Consider the following 21027-nt stretch of genomic DNA (forward strand, 5'->3'; position numbering starts at 1 on the left):
GTTGATCTAGGCACATTTACCAACAGTATGCGAAGAAAGAAGCATTCATCTTGATTGGGATGCACGGTGTACAGTGTGCCTATCATAGTTTATATGAATATACCAGGTTGTCCGTCGACTCGCTCTCCTCGTTTGCGTCGTTCAAATTATTTTCTACTGGCATTCCACGTGTAATACTTAGGCACTTCCGAATACAGCAGTGTTTTTGCAAACGCGTCATTTTGACATATCGTGAAGAAAACAGTAACCGTTGTAGCCGGTGGATTCATAGCTGTTTGTTGCAAATTTGCAGCTGTGAAATAAATGTATTTTCCATTTTCTTGTTTTCAAAACAAAACCAAAAAATGCTAACGAAATATTTCAATTCAAACGTAAATCAATCGACACAGCTCAATTTCACCACCAATTGCACTGAAAAATAAGAACAGGTAAAAAAAATGAAAAACAATGAAAAAATAAATAAATAAACTATACTCACGAAATGAACACTATGGTAAATAATGCAGCTCAATTCCAAGGCAATGTCACACAAAATAATTAAATCAAAATGAAAAAAATCAAAGTCTATGAAAAATCAATTTATCATTGCAATCGGAAACATTGAAATGAAATTGTAACATTTTATATAGTGTGTGTTGCTCTTACGTGGAACAGATGGCGCAGTTTTTCCAAAAAAAAGCATGTTTTTACCTGTCACAGGTGTGGCATCTAAATAGTTGGTATATAATAACTTGCACGTATTCGAATAGAACGTTGTGATAAAATTTCAAAACAATCGGTGAAGAACTTTCGGAGATTAGAGCATGTGTAGCTCTTCCATCTTACAGATGATGCTGATTTAAAAAAAAAAATGTTTTTTTCTGTCACAGGTGAGGCACATGAATAGTAGGAATATAAAAACATTCATGTATTCGAATGGAACGGTATGTCAAAATTTCAAAGCAATCGGTAAAGAGGTTTCGAGGATTTCCCTCACATGAAAAACACATGAAAAACAGTTTTTCAAAAAAGCTTGTTTTTTTTTACCGTCACAAACGTGACATCTATAAAGTATGTATATAAAAACCTGCTCGGATGCGAATGGAACGTTGTGTGAAAATTTCAAAGCAATCGCTGAAGAACTTTCGGAGATTAGCGATTTTGAACAAACGAACATTTCCATTTTTATTTATATAAATGTTTATATTATAGGATTAATGCTGTTGTTAATTGATCAGGCTAACATGATATATCAGTTATGTCAGGTGGTAGGTGACTTGGGTATTTAAGGATCGTAGGTGATTGTTATTGTGATGCAGTACATTGCAGATTCCTCACCCACTATTTATATTTTAACACCTCTAACCTGTTACTTGGGATAGAGTACCACTGCGCCGGGTTGGAGCCTGGTGTCAGCTAGTCCTAAGTATTATCAGTTACTGATTTTGATTGCTGTGTTTAACTTCTTGAAGTTCTTTGATGTGACTAATTGAGCTGTGTGCTGATGCTCTTTGTTCTGATGACAGTATCAGTTGAATATTAGTGTACATCAGTTGTATATTTGTGTACATCAGTTGTATATAGAGAATGTTAGTGCTCGGTGTTTTACGGTGACTTGTATATATGTCCCAGTAAACTCTCGTGGTTTTGACCAGCCTTTGTAACTTATTCTAGACACTTACTGAAAATTGGCCAGCGATGCTGTGGATCATGAGGTCATGACACAGTACCTGGTAGTCTGGGAGGTGTGGGAGTACCTGGTAGTCTGGAAGGTTTGTGAGAACCTGGTAGTCTTGGTGTCGGAAATTTTTCGACAACAACAATTTTTCTGCGAGTATTACAGATACCTTGGTGTCTCCATTAACGACCCTGGGTACCTTTCTTCTCTAAAGAGGAGACTGTGGGAGAGATTAAAGCCCTTGCTGGTTCTTGTCAGTCATGGAATTAACAAGAGACTTGCTAGAATGTTTTATGTATCATTTGTATGCTCTGTGATTGACTACAATGCTCTATGTCTCGCACTGTATACAAACAAGGAGCTAATCTCTTGTAACCTTGCAAAATGAAGCTATGCATCTCATCCATGGAGCTCAGAAGTAGACGAGAATAGTAAATATGCGAGCAGAGTTAAAATTGCCTACAGTAAGTAAGTGAATTTTGTCCATTAGTACAGTTTTCGGCGTGAAGGCATCGAGTAGCTCTCGGCAACACATGAAACTTCAAGCTTAACCTTCTAATATGCTACACTCACCTGAGGTCTATAGAAGAAGAAGAAGAGCGAAATCTGATCATGCATTTTGGTTCTACAAGCTAGACAACTCCATCAAAATATTATATATGTATCCAATCAATTAATGATTAATCAACCAGTTACTCCATGGGATAACTGGGATCTATCAGTTGATTTTGTAAATGCACCCAAGAAAGATAGTGAACACTCTTCATTATTAAAACAGTTAACACTGTAAAGCATCACTGAGAGTACTCGAGGAATGGGTAACGATGTATATCAGTGCTATGCTGACGGTTCTGTAGAAAAAGGTGGATGATGTACCGGATGTGCATGTAATATATTTGAACAATCTTCTCTCGTACATACAGTAATGAAGCGCGTCAATGACTGGGCAAGTACAACTCACACCGAACTTGCAGGCATGTACCTTGCCACTGAATTTTTAATAGACAAAGGCAGTGGACTTATATATTGTGACTCGCAGAGTCCATTCCTGGCATTGAACACACATAATAGCAACACCCAGAAAATAGTCAGTGGTATTCGAATGAATGATTTAGCTGCTAAAGAAAACGGATTTGATATTAAATTCCTATTGATACTATCACATATTGACATCTGAAGGCATGACACTGTTGATATGCTTGCAAAGACAGCCTGTAGAAACCAGTGGTAGAAATTGATATGAATGTTTCATTAGCTGTGGCAAAGAGAATACTTAAACAAATATCTAAAGAAAATGTCACCGACCTAACAAATTCACAATGACCTGAGTAGTTGAAGCATTAAATACTATAAATATCGTGGAGAGGCATTCACATATGGGACTAATAGAACAAGAATGCGGCAATGTTATGTTATAGTGGCCAGAATACGCCTGGGATATACACGTATCTGGCAGCATTCTCAAAACCCAAATGTCGAGTACACAATGTGTCAACTTTGTGAAAGATAAAACATACACTCCCTTGAACTTTATATTGTAGAATGTCCCATACTGACGGACTTTCGACCTCCATTGCTGAGGTATGCTGAACTCTGTAACTACTATATGAATACTGGAACGCTTAATGATATATTGGAATTCTACCTAAGATTGACCATGTAATATATCAATTATACAATGTACGTATGTGATGTAACTATATACCCTGAGCTTGTAAAAGCATCTAAATCACCTACAGTGGTTAAGTGCTTAATAACACATAAGTTTCTCTATCAGCTATCTTACCCTCTCCGAGTAGGAGAGCCATAAATGTATGTATGTACGTCTGTGTATATGTGTAGTATATATATATATATATATCTCACACCCCAGAATCATCATATATGATATGATTTTATCATATTGTCCTGGGGACCATTCAGGCTTGTTCGCATATATATATATATATATATATATATATATATATATATATATATATATATATATATATATGTCGTACCTAGTAGCCAGAACTCACTTCTCGGCCTACTATTCAAGGCCCGATTTGCCTAATAAGCCAAGTTTTCCTAAATTAATATATTTACTATAATTATTTTCTTATGAAATCATAAAGCAACCCTTTTCTCTATGTATGAGGTCAATTTTTTTTATTGTAGTTAAAATTAACGTAGATATATGACCGAACCTAACCAACCCTACCTAACCTAACCTAACCTATATTTATAGGTAAGGTTAGGTTAGGTAGCCAAAAAAAGCTAGGTTAGGTTAGGTTAGGTAGGTTAGGTAGACGAAAAAACATTAATTCATGAAAACTTGGCTTATTTGGCAAATCGGGCCTTGAATAGTAGGCTGAGAAGTGCGTTCTGGCTATTAGGTACGACATATATATATATATATATATATATATATATATATATATATATATATATGTCGTACCTAATAGCCAGAACGCACTTCTCAGCCTACTATTCAAGGCCCGATTTGCCTAATAAGCCAAGTTTTCATGAATGAATGTTTTTTCGTCTACCTAACCTACCTAACCTAACCTAACCTAGCTTTTTTTGGCTACCTAACCTAACCTTACCAATAAATATACGTTAGGTTAGGTTAGGTAGGGTTGGTTAGGTTCGGTCATATATCTACGTTAATTTTAACTCCAATAAAAAAAAATTGACCTCATACATAGAGAAAAGGGTTGCTTTATCATTTCATAAGAAAAAAATTATAGTATATATATTAATTCAGGAAAACTTGGCTTATTAGGCAAATCGGGCCTTGAATAGTAGGCTGAGAAGTGAGTTCTGGCTACTAGGTACGACATATATATATATATGTCGTACCTAATAGCCAGAACGCACTTCTCAGCCTACTATTCAAGGCCCGATTTGCCTAATAAGCCAAGTTTTCATGAATGAATGTTTTTTCGTCTACCTAACCTACCTAACCTAACCTAACCTAGCTTTTTTTGGCTACCTAACCTAACCTTACCAATAAATATACGTTAGGTTAGGTTAGGTAGGGTTGGTTAGGTTCGGTCATATATCTACGTTAATTTTAACTCCAATAAAAAAAAATTGACCTCATACATAGAGAAAAGGGTTGCTTTATCATTTCATAAGAAAAAAATTATAGTATATATATTAATTCAGGAAAACTTGGCTTATTAGGCAAATCGGGCCTTGAATAGTAGGCTGAGAAGTGAGTTCTGGCTACTAGGTACGACATATATATATATATGTCGTACCTAATAGCCAGAACGCACTTCTCAGCCTACTATTCAAGGCCCGATTTGCCTAATAAGCCAAGTTTTCATGAATTAATGTTTTTTCGTCTACTTAACCTACCTAACCTAACCTAACCTAGCTTTTTTTGGCTACCTAACCTAACCTTACCTATAAATATAGGTTAGGTTAGGTTAGGTAGGGTTGGTTAGGTTCGGTCATATATCTACGTAAATTTTAACTCCAATAAAAAAAAATTGACCTCATACATAGAGAAAAGGATTGCTTTATCATTTCATAAGAAAAAAATTATAGTAAATATATTAATTCAGGAAAACTTGGCTTATTAGGCAAATCGGGCCTTGAATAGTAGGCTGAGAAGTGAGTTCTGGCTACTAGGTACGACATATATATATATATATATATATATATATATATATATATATATATATATATATCATTCCCTCTAATGCGTTATGCGTGGTTTCCTCCGAGGCTATGGGTCCCCCTTCTTCCAGCTAGAGGTATATATATATATATATATATATATATATATATATATATATATATATATATATATATATATATGTCGTACCTAGTAGCCAGAACGTACTTCTAGGGCTACTATGCAAGGCCCGATTTGCCTAATAAGCCAAGTTTTCCTGAATTAATATATTTTCTCTAGTTTTTTTCTTATGAAATGATAAAGCCACTCATTTCAATATGTATGAGGTCAATTTTGTTTTATTGGAGTTAAAATTAACGTAGATATATGACCAAACCTACCCAACCCTACCTAACCTAACCTAACCTATCTCTATAGGTTAGGTTCGGTATGGTAGCCGAAAAGGTAGGTTAGGTTAGGTTAGGTAGGTTAGGTAGTCGAAAAACAATTAATTCATGAAAACTTGGTTTATTAGGCAAATTGGGCCTTGCATAGTAGGCTGAGGAGTGAGTTCTGGCTACTAGGTACGACATATATATATATATATATATATATATATATATATATATATATATATATATATATATATATATATATATATATATATATATATATATATATATATATATGTCGTACCTAGTAGCCAGAACGCACTTCTCAGCCTAATATGCAAGGCCCGATTTGCCTAATAAGCCAAGTTTTCATGAATTATTTGTTTTTGGACTACCTAACCTACCTAACCTAACCTAACCTAACTTTTTCGGCTACCTAACCTAACCTAACCTATAAAGATATGTTAGGTTAGGTTAGGTAGGGTTGGTTAGGTTCGGTCATATATCTACGTTAATTTTAACTCCAATAAAAAAAATTGACCTCATACATAATGAAATGGATAGCTTTATCATTTCATAAGAAAAAAAATAGAGAAAATATATTAATTCAGGAAAACTTGGCTTATTAGGCAAATCGGGCATTGCATAGTAGGCTGAGAAGTGCGTTCTGGCTACTAGGTACGACATATATATATATATATATATATATATATATATATATATATATATATATATATATATATATATATATATATATATATATATATATATATATATACATATATGACTGAAAACTCACACCCCAGAAGTGACTCGAACTCATACTGCCAGGAGCAACGCAACTGGTATCTACAGGATGCCTTAATCCGCTTGACCATCACGACCGGACATAAGGAAGTGATAGCCGAAGCTATTTGAACCACTTCCCCACTGGCACTCGGATGGTAATCTTGGGCATAGCATTTTATCAAATCACCTCATTCTTTGGGGCACACTTGAGGAACATAAATGTGAACAAATTGCATAGGGGTTTTGGCAAAATATGTCCCATCGCCGTTTTCAGTAATTGCCATATTTTCGGTATAAAAAGTAGTAATTTGAAACTGAAAAAGTGCAGAGTCAGAATTCTTTAAAAAATGACACTCAGGATTCAAATTTCCGACATTACAGATAATTAGAAAACTGCAGGTGGGTTTGGGCAAAATATGACCTATCGACGTTTTCAGTAAGTGACATATTTTCGGTACAAAAATTCGTAAATTGAAACTGAAAATAGGCGCAGTAAGTCAGAATTCGGCTCAAAAATGACACTCAGGATTCAAATTTCCGAAATTTCAGATATTTTGAAAACTGCAGGTGGGTTTGGGCAAAATATGACCTATCGACGTTTTCAGTAAGTGGCATGTTTTCGGTATAAAAAGTCGTAATTTGAAACTGAAAATAGGTACAGAGAGTCAGAATTCCTCTCAAAGAGAACGCAAAGGAGTAAAATTTCGAACATTTTCAGATATTTTAGCAACTGCATCAGGGTTTGGGCAAAATATGAATCTTCGCTGTTTTCAGTAATTGCAGTAATATTTTCGGTATAAAAAGTCGTAATATGAAACTGAAAATAAGTGCAGAGATTTAGACTTCGGCTCAAAAAGGACGCGAAAGAGTCAAATTTCCAACATTTTCAGATAACTTAAAAACTGCAGCAGTGTTTGGGCACAATATGACCCATCGACGTTTTCAGTAATTGCCATATTTTCGTTATAAAAAATGGTAATTTGAAAATGAAAATAGGTGCAGAGAGTCAGAATTCCGCTAAAATTGACGCTCAGAACTCAAATTTTCGATATTTCAGATATTTTGAAAACTGCAGGAGTGTTTGGCCAAAATAAAACCCATCGCTATTTTAGGTAATTGACATATTTTGGTTATAAAAAGTCGATATTTGAAACTGAAAATAGCTGCAGACAGTCAGAATTCGGCTCAAAAGTGAAGCTCAGGAGTCATATTTTCGACATTACAGATATATTTAAAACTGCAGGGGCGTTAGGACAAAATATGACCCATCGCCGTGTTCAGTAATTGGCATATTTTTTGGAATAAAAAGTCGTAATTTGAAACTGAAAATTGGTGCAGAGATTCAGAATTCGGCTCAAAAACGACGCTCAGGTGTCAAATTTCCACCATTTTCAGATACTTTGAAAATTGCATGGGGGGTTTTGGCAAAATATGTCCCATCGCCGTTTTCAGTAATTGCCATATTTCGGTATAAAAAGTAGTAATTTGAAACTAAAAATAAGTGCAGATACTCAGAATTCTTTAAAAAATGACACTCAGGATTCAAATTTCCGATATATCATATAATGTGAAAACTGCAGGTGGGTTTGGGCAAAATATGATCTATCGACGTTTTTAGTAAGTGGCATATTTTCGGTACAAAAGTTCGTAAATTGAAACTGAAAATAGGTGCAGTGAGTCAGAATTCGGCTCAAAAATGACACTCAGAAGTCAAATTTCCGAAATTTCAGATTTTTTGAAAACTGCAGGTGGGTTTAGGCAAAATATGACCTCACCGACGTTTTCAGTAATTGCCATATTTTCGGTACAAAAAGTCGTAATTTGAAACTGAAATTATATTCAGAGAGTCAAAATTCGGCTCAAAAATGATGCTCAGGACTCAAATTTCCGAAATTTCAGATATTTTGAAAACTGCTGGGGGGTTTGTTCAAAATATGACCCATCATCGTTTTCAGTAATTGATATGTTTTCGGCATAAAAAGTCGTAATTTGAAACTGAAGATAGGTGCAGAGAGTCAGAATTCAGCTCAAATAGGACGCAATGGAGTAAAATTTCCAACACTTTCAGATATTTTATAAACTGCAGCAGGGTTTGGGCAAAATATGACCCATCGACGTTTTCAGTAATTGCCATATTTTTGATATAAAAAATGGTAATTTGAAAATGAAAATAGGTGCAGAGAGTCAGAATTCGGGAAAAAAATGACGCTCAGGACTCAAATTTTCGATATTTCCGATAATTTGAAAACTGCAGGAGTGTTTGGGCAAAATATAACCCAACGCTGTTTTAAGTAATTGGCATATTTTCGTTATAAAAAGTCGTAATTTGAAACTGAAAATAGCTGCAGACAGTCAGAATTCGGGTCAAAAGTGAAGCTCAGGAGTCAACTTTTCGACATTACAGATATATTGAAAACTGCACGGGTGTTTAGGCACAATATGATCCATCGCTGTGTTCAGTAATTGACATATTTTTCGGAATAAAAGTCGTAATTTGAAACTGAAAATAGGTGCAGAGATTCACAGCACTCGGCTCAAAAATGACGCTCAGGTGTCAAATTTCCACCATTTTCAGATATTTTGAAAACTGCTGTGGGGTTTGGGAAAAATATGACCCATCGCAGTGTTCGGTAATTGGCTTATTTTTCGGAATAAAAAGTCGTAATATGAAACTGAAAATTGGTGCAGAAATTCAGAATTTGGCTCAGAAATGACGCTCAGGTGTCAAATTTCCACCATTTTCAGATATTTTGAAAATTGTATGGGGGTTTTGGCAAAATATGTTCCATCGCCATTTTCAGTAATTGCCATATTTTCGGTATAAAAAGAAGTAATTTGAAATTGAAAAAGTGCAGAGTCAGCATTCTTTAAAAAATGACACTCATGATTCAAATTTAAGACATTACAGATAATTAGAAAACTGCAGGTGGGTTTGGGCAAAATAAGACCTATCGACGTTATCAGTAAGTGGCATATTTTCGGTACAAAAATTCGTAAATTGAAACTGAAAATAGGTATAGTGAGTCAGAATCCGGCTCAAAAATGACACTCAGGAGTCAAATTTCCGAAATTTCAGGTATTTTGAAAACTGCAGGTGGGTTTCGGCAAAATATGACCCCACCGACGTTTTCAGTAATTGGTAAGTTTTCGGTATAAAAAGTCGTAATTTGAAACTGAAAATAGGTGCAGAGAGTCAGAATTCCTCTCAAAGAGAACGCTAAGGAATATAATTTCCAACATTTTCAGATATTTTAACAACTGCAGCAGGGTTCGGGCAAAATATGACCCTTCGCTGTTTTCAGTAATTGCCATATTTTCGGTATAAAAAGTCGTAATATGAAATTGAAAATAGGTGCAGAGATTCAGACCTCGGCTCAAAAAGGACGCGAAGGAGTCAAATTTCCAACATTTTTAGATATTTTCAAAACTGCAGCAGGGTTTGGGCACAATATGACCCATCGACGTTTTCAGTAATTGCTATATTTTCGGTATAAAAAGTCGTAATATGAAACTGAAAATAGGTGCAGAGAGTCAAAATTCGGTTCAGAAATGACGCTCAGGAATCAAATTTCCGATATTTCAGATATTTTTAAAACTGCAGGAGGGTTTGGGCAAAATATGACCCATCGCCAATTTCAGTAATTGGCATATTTTCGTTATAAAAAGTCGTTATTTGAAACTGAAAATAATTGCAGAGATTCAGAATTCGGCTTAAAAATGACGCTCAGGAGTCAAATTTTCGACATTAACTATATATTTAAAACTTCAGGGGGGTTTAGGTAAAATATGACCCATCGCCGTTTTCAGTAATTTGTAGATTTTCCGAATAAAAGTTCGTAATTTGAAACTGAAAATGAGTGCAGAGAGTCAGAATTCGGCTCAAAAATGACACTCCGAATTCCAATTTCCGACATTTCAGATAATTTGAAAACTGCAGGTGGGTTTGGGCAAAATATGACCCATCGACGTTTTCAGTAATTGGCCTATTTTCGGTTCAAAAAGTCGTAATTTGAAACTGAAAATAGGTGCAGAGAGTCAGAATTCGGCTCAAAAATGATTCAGGAGTCAAATTTCCGACATATCAGATATTTTGAAAACTGCTGGTGGGTATGAGCAAAATATGACCCATCGCCGTTTTCAGTAATTGGCTTATTTTCGGTATAAAAAGTCGTAATTTGAAACTGAAAATAGATGCAGAGAGTCAGAATTCGGCTAAAAATTACGCTCAGGAATAAAATTTCCAACATTTCAGATATTTTGAAAACTGCTGAGGGGTTTGGGCAAAATATGACCCATCGCCCTTTTCAGTAACTGGCATATTTTCGGTATAAAAATTCGTAATTTATAACTGAAAATAAGTGCTGAATGTCAGAATTCGGCTAAAAAATGACGCTCAGGAATCAAATTTTCGACATTTCAGATATTTTGAAAACTGTAAGGGGGTTAGGGCCTAATATGACCCATCGCCGTTTTCAGTAATTGGCATATTTTTGTTAAAAAAAGTCGTAATTTGTAACTTAAAATAGGCGCAGAGAGTCAAAATTCGGCTCAAAAATGACGCTCAGGAGTCAAATTTCTGACATTATAGATATTTTGAAAACTGCAAGGAGGTTGCAGTTTTCTGTGGAGCGCAGTGGAGCGAGGGTACATCCGTGGGATTATGCCTGAAAGCCTCTAAGGCAGATTCCCGGCTGGAGAAGCAACGATATCAGTTTAACTGTGGGGTAAAACTAACCTGTCTCAGGACGGTCTAATCCCAGCTCACGTTCCCTTTTGGTGAGTGAGCAATCCAGCACTTGGTGAATTATGCTTCACAATGATAAGAAGAGCCGACATCGAAGTATCAAAAAGCGAAGTCGCTATGAACGCTTGGCCGTCACAAGCCAGTTATCCCTGTGGTAACTTTTCTGACACCTCATTAAAACTCCCAAACCCAGAAATATTCGGAATCACGGAAACAAAACTCTCAGGAATCATAATAAATGCAATGTTCCCCAGAATTACACTATAATAAGGAACAGAGGGAGGGTAGGGCAGGAGGCGGAGTGTCCCTACTCATTTAGAAAGGAATGGAGTTTCAAGGAGATGGTTATCCCAAGCTGTAAAGGGTTTAGAGACTACAAAACAGGCACCATGATGATGGGAGGACCTAGAGCAGTAGTAGCAGTGATATATAACTCTCCACCAAATGACAGAAGACCCAGGCAAGAGTATGACAGAAACAACATGGAAGTTAATAACATAATTGAGAGGGCATCTTCTGCTGCCGGTAGAAATCGATCCCATCTGCTTATCATGAGGGACTTCAATCACGGAAGGATAGATATTACGGCCCTCTCGGGTCACAACTGGGTTCTTACTCTGATGTTGTTAGAGGAAGGGTATCCGGCCCCAAGCCAGTAGTGGCTTTCAAGGGATTTGATCAGTAACGCACGTAAACAAAAAGGGGAAGGGAAAGAAAGGCAAAAACTTAATATTATAATTAACACCGCCACCAATAAATAATATATAAAAGGTTACTCAGGGGGAGGGGTATTAACTCTACACAGGGGAAGTATATACACGGTCGCCTTCTCCTGAAGACGCTGGATCCTCTTGGTGCCAAGTCCTTGGTGCTCTCGTGGTCTCTTGACGAATCCTTCGAACAAGCTGAGTCTACCCCTGACACAGGCCAGCCAAAACACAGTTCCACTGGGGGCACCGCCGTGGAGGCCGTCAACCACAAGTCCAGCAGAACAGCTGGCAGGTTCCGGATCAGCAACGCTGGTCGGGCCACTCCACGAGCGATACTAGGGTAGCGCCCTAGTCAGGAGCCTCGTGTGATACCACAGATCACTCTCCTGTCCACAATACCCCAGTGGTCAATCGTCTCCAGCAGTCGGTCCCGGGTACGACAATCCTTCAACTGCCACTTCACTGGCAGGGTAACACCACAGTGTTCCTCTGGGAGGCGACTCACGGCTGCTGCAGCAAAGCACAAGGTATGGGGACGGCTGCCTTGGGTAGACTGACTCAACTTCCCTTACAGCAGTCCCAGGTCGACTCTGTAAGCAGACACGTCATCAATAACAGGGACACACTAAAGCACCTCACTTACAGGCTCAGACACAAACGCCCGACATATCCACTCCATAGATGGCGTTGTCGTCTGAGCACCACCTCACCAGAGGTCAGCAGCGGCGGTGTTGTGAGCTGAACAGGACTGGAAACTGGCCCTTGTGGCCGGTACACTTCGTCCTCGCCAGGTGTCGTCGTCCATTTGGGGGGGTTTCGGGAGCTGACCCACAGATGGCGCGGTCGTCACTGCTCCGTGCTCGGACGCTGGATCCGGGTCCGTAACAATAGACTGGGAGAATAAGGAACGCACAGAGGAGAGGATACATGGAGAGTCAAACTAGTGGAGGTGGCGACAAGAAACTTTCTAAGCCAACATGTCAGGGAACTCATTAGGTTGAGGGAAAACGATGAACCAGCGAGACTCGACCTAGTCATCACTCTGAATGACTCCGACATAAGGGAAATTGACTTCGATGCCCCAGTAGAAATGAGCGATCACAGTGTACTAACGTTTGAGTAGTTGGTCGAAGTAGGGCTAAAGTACTCGAGAAAAGGAACTGAAAGCAAAAGGCTAGCAATCCGTAAGGGAAATTACGAGGAGATAAGAAAATTCCTAACGGATATAACATGGGAATCAGAGCTAAGGGGAAAGACGGCCTAAGACATGATTGAATACATCACGCAGAAGTGCAAGGAGGCAACATAAAAGTTTATCCCGGCCCAAAAGGTAAAAAAATGAAATGCAGATGAGAAACCCATGGTTTAATTAGAGATGTAATCTAGTTAAGCAACAAAATAAAAGAGCGTGGAGAAACTATAGAAATAAAAGGACACTTGAGAGCAGAGAAGGATACCAGAGGGCCAGGAATGAATACGTCAGGATGAGAATAGAGGCATATGGGCAATATGAAAATGACGTATCAAGAAAGGCTAAGACCCAACCCAAATTGCTGCAAAGCCTCATAAGGAGAAAGACAACAGTGAAGGAATAGATAATGAAACTGAGGATAGGGACAGACAGATTCACTTCAAACGACAAAGAAGTGTGCAAGGAACTCAATTTGAAATTCCAGGAAGTTTTCACATTAGAGCAAGGAGAAGTTCCAGAGATAAGAGAAGGAATAGTTAACCAGGCACCACTAGAGAAATTTGAGATTACCAGTGGGGATTTAAGGAAGCTTTTGCTAGACTTGGATGTGACAAAGGCTATAGGCCCAGATGGAATATCACCATGGATACTAAAGGAGCGTAAGCACTGTGCCTGACTGTTATGGCCCTACTGGGGCGTAACCGGGTTCCTTTCTGATGTTATTAGAGTTTGGGTATCTGGCCCCAAGTTAGTAGTGGCTTTCAAGGGGTGTGATCCGTAACGCAAGTAAATTAAAGGGGAAGGGATAAAAATGCACTAATTTAAATATATATTCACCACCACCAATAAATAAATATATAAACAGTCACTCGCTGGGGCTATAACTACACTTATGTACATTAACTTGTCTTCCTCTGAAGACACAGGATGCTCTACGGTGCTCAAGACGAGTAGCCCTGGTTCTCTTCTTGTGGCCTCATGATGAATCCTTCGATTCCCTAGGCGAATCTACCCTGGCCACAGGCCAGCCAAATCACAGTCCCACTGGGTGCACCGTCGTGGAGACCTAAACCACAAATCCAGCCTGTAGCTGGCAGGTTCCAATCAGCTCTGCTGCGTAGGCTACTCCACGACCGATACTAGGGTTGCAAGCCCTAGACAGGAGCCCGTGTGATTCCGCTGATCACTCTCCTCTCTCAACACCCCAGTGGCTAGTCTTCTCCACCAGTCAGCCCCGGGTACGACAATTCCTGGTTCGGCCACGTCACAGGCAGGCTAACAGAACAGTGTTCATCCGGGGGGGGGGGGGGGGGGTGACTCACAGCTTCTGCAGCAAACACGTGGAGATAGTATGGCTGCCTTGGGTAGACTGATCCACCGACCATTACAGCAGTCCCAGGTCGACTCTGTAATCAGACACATCATCAGTACTAGGGACACTCTAGGGCACCTCACTTACAGGCTTAGACACAAACGCCCACCTATCCACTCCATAGATGGCGTTGCTGTCTAAGCGTCACCTCACCAGAGGTCAGCAGCGGCTATGTTACGAGCTGAACAAGACGGGAAACCAGCCCCTGTGGCCGGTATATCTCGTCCTCACTAGATGGCGTCGTCCATTTGGAGGGGGTTTCGGGAGCTGACCCACAGATGGTGTTGTCGTCACTGCTCCGTGCTCGGACGCTGGACTCGGGTCCGTAACACTGACACTCTCCGTGGTGTATTACAAATCATTGGTGAGAGGTGTACTGCCAAAAATTTAGAAGGCGGCAAACGTAGTCCCGATATATAAGAAGGGGGATAGACAGGAGGCACTGAACTACAGGCCAGTGTCCCTAACTTGCATACCATGAAAGCTAACAGAGAAAATTGTGCGACAAATGGTAGTCGAACATCTGGAGCGACCCCTTCCCTGTACAGCTCGTTTTCCATGAAGGGGCTTGGTGTGCGGTTGCCAGAGTGTGATGCTCCTTGGGGCGGTCTCCTGTCCTTTTGTAGCCTTGTGCTCTTGCTGCTATCCTCACAAATTTTGCTGGACGCCTTTTCCTTTTCCTTCTGTTTCGTTTTTCTCCCCCCTCTTCTCCTTTTTCATTGTCTTTCTCCGCCGACCTTTTGCCTGTTTTGATTCTTCTTTCAGCCTTCTCTTATTTTGACGTCCGGGTATTTTGGGAGGCATATTCTTGCACCCGTAGAACAGTAGTGCCCAATGTCTCGAACAAGGAGACCCTTTTATTGTCAATCCTCCTTTTGTCATTGAACCCGATCTCGAGGTACTGACGGTTCTTAAGGTGGCGTTTGTGGGGCGTATACTCACGACGCACCCATGGAGGGGCCGGCATGATCGGTGATAGCTTCTTGTTGGGTGTCCTGCCTCTAATTGTGGCTCCATGGTGGGTGTGGGGGGCACGTTCGTGAATGAAAGTCTTTCCTCGTTTCTATGGCAGATACTGTTTCCATTTTACCTTCTCAGTCTCATGGGTTTGGGCGACCAAGACCCCGAGTCGGACTGTGTTGGAAGACCAGGTCCTGTAGCCCCCCGCTGCATTGGACCCCAACCATGCTCCTCCTTTGACCCTCCTAACTACTCCCTCAGCTCCCCTCCCTCCTCTGCGGTAGGGTCGAGTTCCCAGCCCCCAGTGGTGACCATCTCGTCCCCTGGCACGGCTCCGTCTCTCATTGTGACTACTGCACCTTTTACCCCCTCTCCCTCGGGGGGATCTCAACGTCGTCCCCGCCACAGCCGCACTCGCACGATTCCTTACCATACTAATACTTACAGTGCCTTGTTTGGTCCCGCTACATGAGCTAAATACTTTGAACTCCCCCATCTGGATTCTACTCCTCCTGACGATTTCTCCCTCGTAAACACCTTGTTGATTCAGTAGATACCTCTGTTATTTTTAACCCCACCAATTACGGTACACGTGTCGTTGCTGCTCCTTCTCAGGATGCAGCTACTCGCTTAGCCGCTTTGTCCTGTATTGGGGAGACCCCTGCTCGGGTCTCCAAAAACGCTCGGTTAAATGCCAGTGTTGGCACTGTTCTCTTCCCACACCATGTTGCAACTGGTGTTAGGGACCTCAAAGACTGCCATGAGGATATTAAACATATCCTCGAAGCCCAAGACCATTCTGTCCTCCAGGTGGACACGTTCACCCCCTCGTGGTCGTCGCGGTCAGCCTTTCTAGTTGTAAAAATCACCTTTGATAGTAGGGCCCTTCCGACCTCTATTATTCTTACCGGTGCCAGATGCTCCGTTCAGGAGTACATTCCTTCTCCTAAACTTTGCAATAAGTGTTGGAAGTTTAGGCATAGTGTCCTCAAGTTCACAAGTACTGTGTATCTATGCCCCATGTGTGGGGCCGATGATCATTCTAAGTCCGAGGGCACTTCTCCTCAGACTCGCTGCCTCAATTGCGGTGAGGCCCACCCTACCTTCTCACGCTCGTGTATACGCTACAAACTCGAGGAAGCCGTCCTCAACTTGAAACACCGTGATCATCTGACTTTTCTTGAAGCAAGACGCCAAGTTCGTCGTCTCACCCCTTTCGTGGGGTGTATCCTACGCTCGCGAGTTGCGTTCTACCTCTCCTCGTCCTTCCCATCATCCTCAGTCTCACAACCGTTTCCAGGTCTTAGACCCGAACACGCCCTCCACCTCCTCCCCTATTCTTTTGCGTCCTGTCCCAAAAGGTCTCCCTCTTGGTTCTCCACCTGGAGTTTTCCCCCTTCCTGCCCAGTCCACCATGCCTCCTATGTCTTCTTTCTCATCTCCCCACATGTGGGGAAATCTGGCTCTAGTTTAATACTAATAAAATATATAATTCTATAAATGCAAACAATGATTAAATCTAAGATAGCTCGAAGGACCAGAATGCATTATTAAATGAGAGAACCAGTGATTTATGGATCTCTATTATTATATGTAATTATATTCTGTTAAGCAATGACTGTAAATTGTATGCGTGCTAGAACCAGCTTCCCATGACACATTTTGAGGGGGTCTTCTATGAGGTTAGTCTATGTGTGTAACATCTATTATGTAATAATAATAATGATAATATGCACACACATAGATAATGATAAATAAAATGTAATGCAAGAAATACTACTGCCTATTAAAATTAAAATCATGTATATGATTAATATACAATGATTACAAATACTTGACTCTCAATAATTTAATTCTATCTACAATGAAAACTGATTAAATCTCAGCTGTGACAGAGGGACGTAGGTGTAGTAAAATCTCTACAACAGTCTGGAAACAGCTTGAGATAGTGATACTTGGAACACGTGAGTATGTGGTGGTCACACGCTTCCTCAGTGGTGTTGCACCATGCTGCAATAACTAAATTCCATAATTTCCACTCCAAACTAGTATTCACACACATAAATGTAATATCTAAATATTTGAAGGGGAAGAAACAGCACCCACATGGGGTTTATTTTATCGCCTGCAGCGTTTCGACATGACACCTACATGATCATATTTAAGAGCTCGTTAAATAGAACAAATGAGGTAAAAATGCCTGCCGAACTGGTGTCCGTAATTCTGGTAAGCTGCGTCCTCAATCTGACGTCCGAGGATGTACGGATGCCTTCTAGATTGTAAGATTTGTAGGGTCCACTTCGGAACACCGTACTGCTAGTTAATCTAATATGACGAGAGTCTCCTTCCTCCCCGAATGTCGCAAATGCGCATAGCTCCCAGTAGGGGTCCCGAACATAAATTATATTTTATCATTAAAGCTAAATAGGGAAGGAAGCGTTTATGAATATTGTTTATATTTTGATTAAACACTTTATGTGGCGATGTTTGATTCTCACAGTGCAGGTCAGTTAATGTAGACTGCACAAATAAAACGAGAATCCTTTGGAGGTAGAAATGATTTTAGATTATGATATTATTTACTAGAACAGCGATCAAGCTGGGTAAAGGAATTCCAGTAAACTGTTGTATACTAAAAGTAAACCTATTATTAAATAATTATCCTTGATAAAGGAAAGTAAATGGTTGGACTTCTATTAGATCTACAGATATGTGGAAATTTAATCTTCGTGGCTAGCTGACGCAACACTGCACAATTCTAGGCGAAATTACATGATGTTCCACATCCTAATGCAATGAATTCTATGATACTAAACTACGAATTAGTAGTGTTAGTTAAATATTACGCTTAGATACAATGAGAAATACATCCCATTGTACTATGGGTCAGTAAATGAGTATCAAATGAGGATGAAGCTAATACAGGAAATACATCCTATTGTATTAGGGATGGGAATAATTGTTGGAAATTTCCAACACCTGTCAGGGTTCACCCCCTTCCTACCTGTGGTTGAGGTCGTCCCACGGGTCTTAGCCCCTCATTACCAGGCGCCACTGCTCGCCCTTGGGCTCCCCCAGTCAACTAAGGGCTGGCCTTATTGAACCTCCCCACCCTAGCGAGTGGGGAGGTTCAAGCTTCCGATAACTCTCCTAAACCTGCCCGTCCTGACACTGGAACGCTCTCTTGGATATCTGGTCTATTCAGGTCACCAGCTGGGAGTTTATACTCGTGTCCCAGCAACACGTCAGTGGTCTTAGTGGTTATCTTAATCAAGGATGCAATATCACGTGCAGGGCAAGGTGTCACTAATGGTCTCATAAATATATATATATATAGCCCTAGAAAATGGAGGCTCACTTAAACTCATCAGTTAGTTTAAAAGTTTACTGAAGCAAAAGAATATATACACATAAAACTGTATAAAGAAATGTCAGAAGGGGGATATCGTCCACTGGCGGCAACACTCCTCACGGCACGGCTTTTGGCATCACGGTCAGCTGACTGGGTCCACCCGTCAGGCGGCGGGCACAACCTCGCGCCTCTGGCAACACGATCAGCTGATACCTCTAACTGTCAGAACGCCGTGACTTTCCCACACCTCTAGCGATACGATCAGCTGGGCGCTTCAGAGTTCGTTGCTGGCTCTTTGCACACCAGCTACCACCTCCAGGATCACTAACATCCCAGTCTTAATGCTCACGCACATCAACTCATGACCAAATGAGCTCTTGGCTCCTAGCCTAATATTCTGTCACTTAAGACAATAAAATGATTAAAAATGTTCACAACATATAAAATACTTTACCTCGCCTAGATCAAAAAGGGGTAAAGGGAGTTACAATTATCTACCTTATTTCACTCCAACCACGAAGCTGACTTGTCCTCTGTTGAGGGATGTTGAGGTTCCTTGTCCTGGCCTTCTGATGAACAGTTTCCACACACAGGTTCCTCCGTCATCCTCGTGGTTTCCGATGTCTCCGCTCGTCCTCGCTTCTTCTGAACTCCTGAAGTTCCCCCCAAACCTGGGATAAGGCGAGTGCCTAGGCGGTCCCTCCTTCCCGATATGTAGTGCCTCTTCCAGTAGGTCGGCTCTGTCTGCAGCAGCCTTAAGTTCTCTAATACCTGCCTTCTTGATCCTGAGCCTTAGCTCAGGATGGAGCATTGACATGAATCTTTCCATCCCCATCAACTGCTTCAGCTCCTCCATCGCCTCCACCTCTTCAGCCTTCAGCCACCGCAGGAACCTGCGCTCCATGTCCCGAGCAGTTTCAGCATACGACCTTCCGGAAGCTCTTGTGCGCTTACGGAAGCGTTTCCTATAAACCTCTGGGGTTAGTTGATACGATTGGAGTACAGCTTTCTTGATCATGTCTTAAACGGCACATTCCTCAAGGTCCAACATGTTATAAGCTTCCCTGGCCTCGCCAGTCAACCTACTCTGTAATAACGCAGCCCAATCCTTTTCCGGCCATTCCTTCAATGTCGCTATCCTCTCAAAATGGTCGAAGAAAGCTTCAGCCTCTAGAGGGTCAAAGGTTGGTAGGTCGCGTTCCCGGACCTTGGGGTCATCCCTCCGAGCAGACACTGAGGGCAGCCCGCGCTCAGCCCGACGCATCTCAACCTCCTTCTTCGCTTTTATTTCTTCCCGTCGCAGTTGTCTTTCTCCTTCCTCTCGTTGCAGTTGGGCTTCGCACTCCTCATGCTACAACTGAGCCTCGCGCTCCTCCCGCTTCAGCTGAGCTTTGCACTCCTCCCGCTTCAGCTGGGCTTCGCGCTCACGCTCCTCTCGCTCTAGTTGGGCTCCATGCTCCTCTCGCTTCAGCTGAGCTTCGCGCTCCTCCCGCTTCAGCTGGGCTTCGCGCTCCTTTCGCTTCAGCTGAGCTTTGCGCTCCTCCCGCTTCAGCTGGGCTTCGCGCTCACGCTCCTCTCGCTCTAGTTGGGCTCCATGCTCCTCTCGCTTCAGCTGAGCTTCGCGCTCCTCCCGCTTCAGCTGGGCTTCGCGCTCACGCTCCTCTCGCTCTAGTTGGGCTCCATGCTCCTCTCGCTTCAGCTGAGCTTCGCGCTCCTCCCGCTTCAGCTGGGCTTCGCGCTCCTTTCGCTCCAGCTGAGCTTCGCGCCCCTCACGCTTCAGCTGAGCTTCAAGCTGCATTTTCATTATCTCTAGCTTCATGCTTCTACCGCTGGATCTCCCTACTGCTACCTTCGTTACTCCGGTTCCCACCAACACAGGCAGGTATTTGGGGAGGTCCTTCCTTGGAAGCCTCCTCTCGGGCCTTCAGCTGAGCCATGATCTCAATCCGACGCTCCGCCACCCTGGAGGACCTTAATCTCAACCCAAAATGGTCAGCCACTAGCTGCAGCTGAGCCTTGGTGCACTCTTTCAACTCCTGCTCGTCCCTCGACTCAATAAACTTCTTTACTCTGTCATCCTTCATCTCTAGGGTACTGAGTAACTGTTTATAGGGAATACACTAGCGAGCAGTGTAAACCGAGACCAATGTCGACCTTAATAAACTTGCCCTGCACTTGCAATCCTTTGTCCACTGTTGTTCTATGTATCCTGGCAAGGTCGCCACTGTCAGGGTTCACCCCCTTCCTACCTG

At 41.3% G+C, this 21027-nt stretch overlaps 1 protein-coding gene across 1 annotated transcript; it reads right to left on the bottom strand.

Annotated features, from left to right (window-relative positions):
- Nucleotides 1–20126: 20126 nt before the first annotated feature.
- On the bottom strand, nucleotides 20127–20594 carry LOC138358574 (uncharacterized). Its single transcript, XM_069316638.1, has one exon. It carries the CDS (start codon nucleotides 20592–20594, stop codon nucleotides 20127–20129), a length of 468 nt encoding a protein of 155 aa, XP_069172739.1.
- Nucleotides 20595–21027: the final 433 nt, after the last annotated feature.

This window comes from Procambarus clarkii, chromosome 84 (genome assembly GCF_040958095.1).
Source record: "Procambarus clarkii isolate CNS0578487 chromosome 84, FALCON_Pclarkii_2.0, whole genome shotgun sequence".
NCBI classification, from domain to species: Eukaryota; Metazoa; Arthropoda; class Malacostraca; order Decapoda; family Cambaridae; genus Procambarus; species Procambarus clarkii.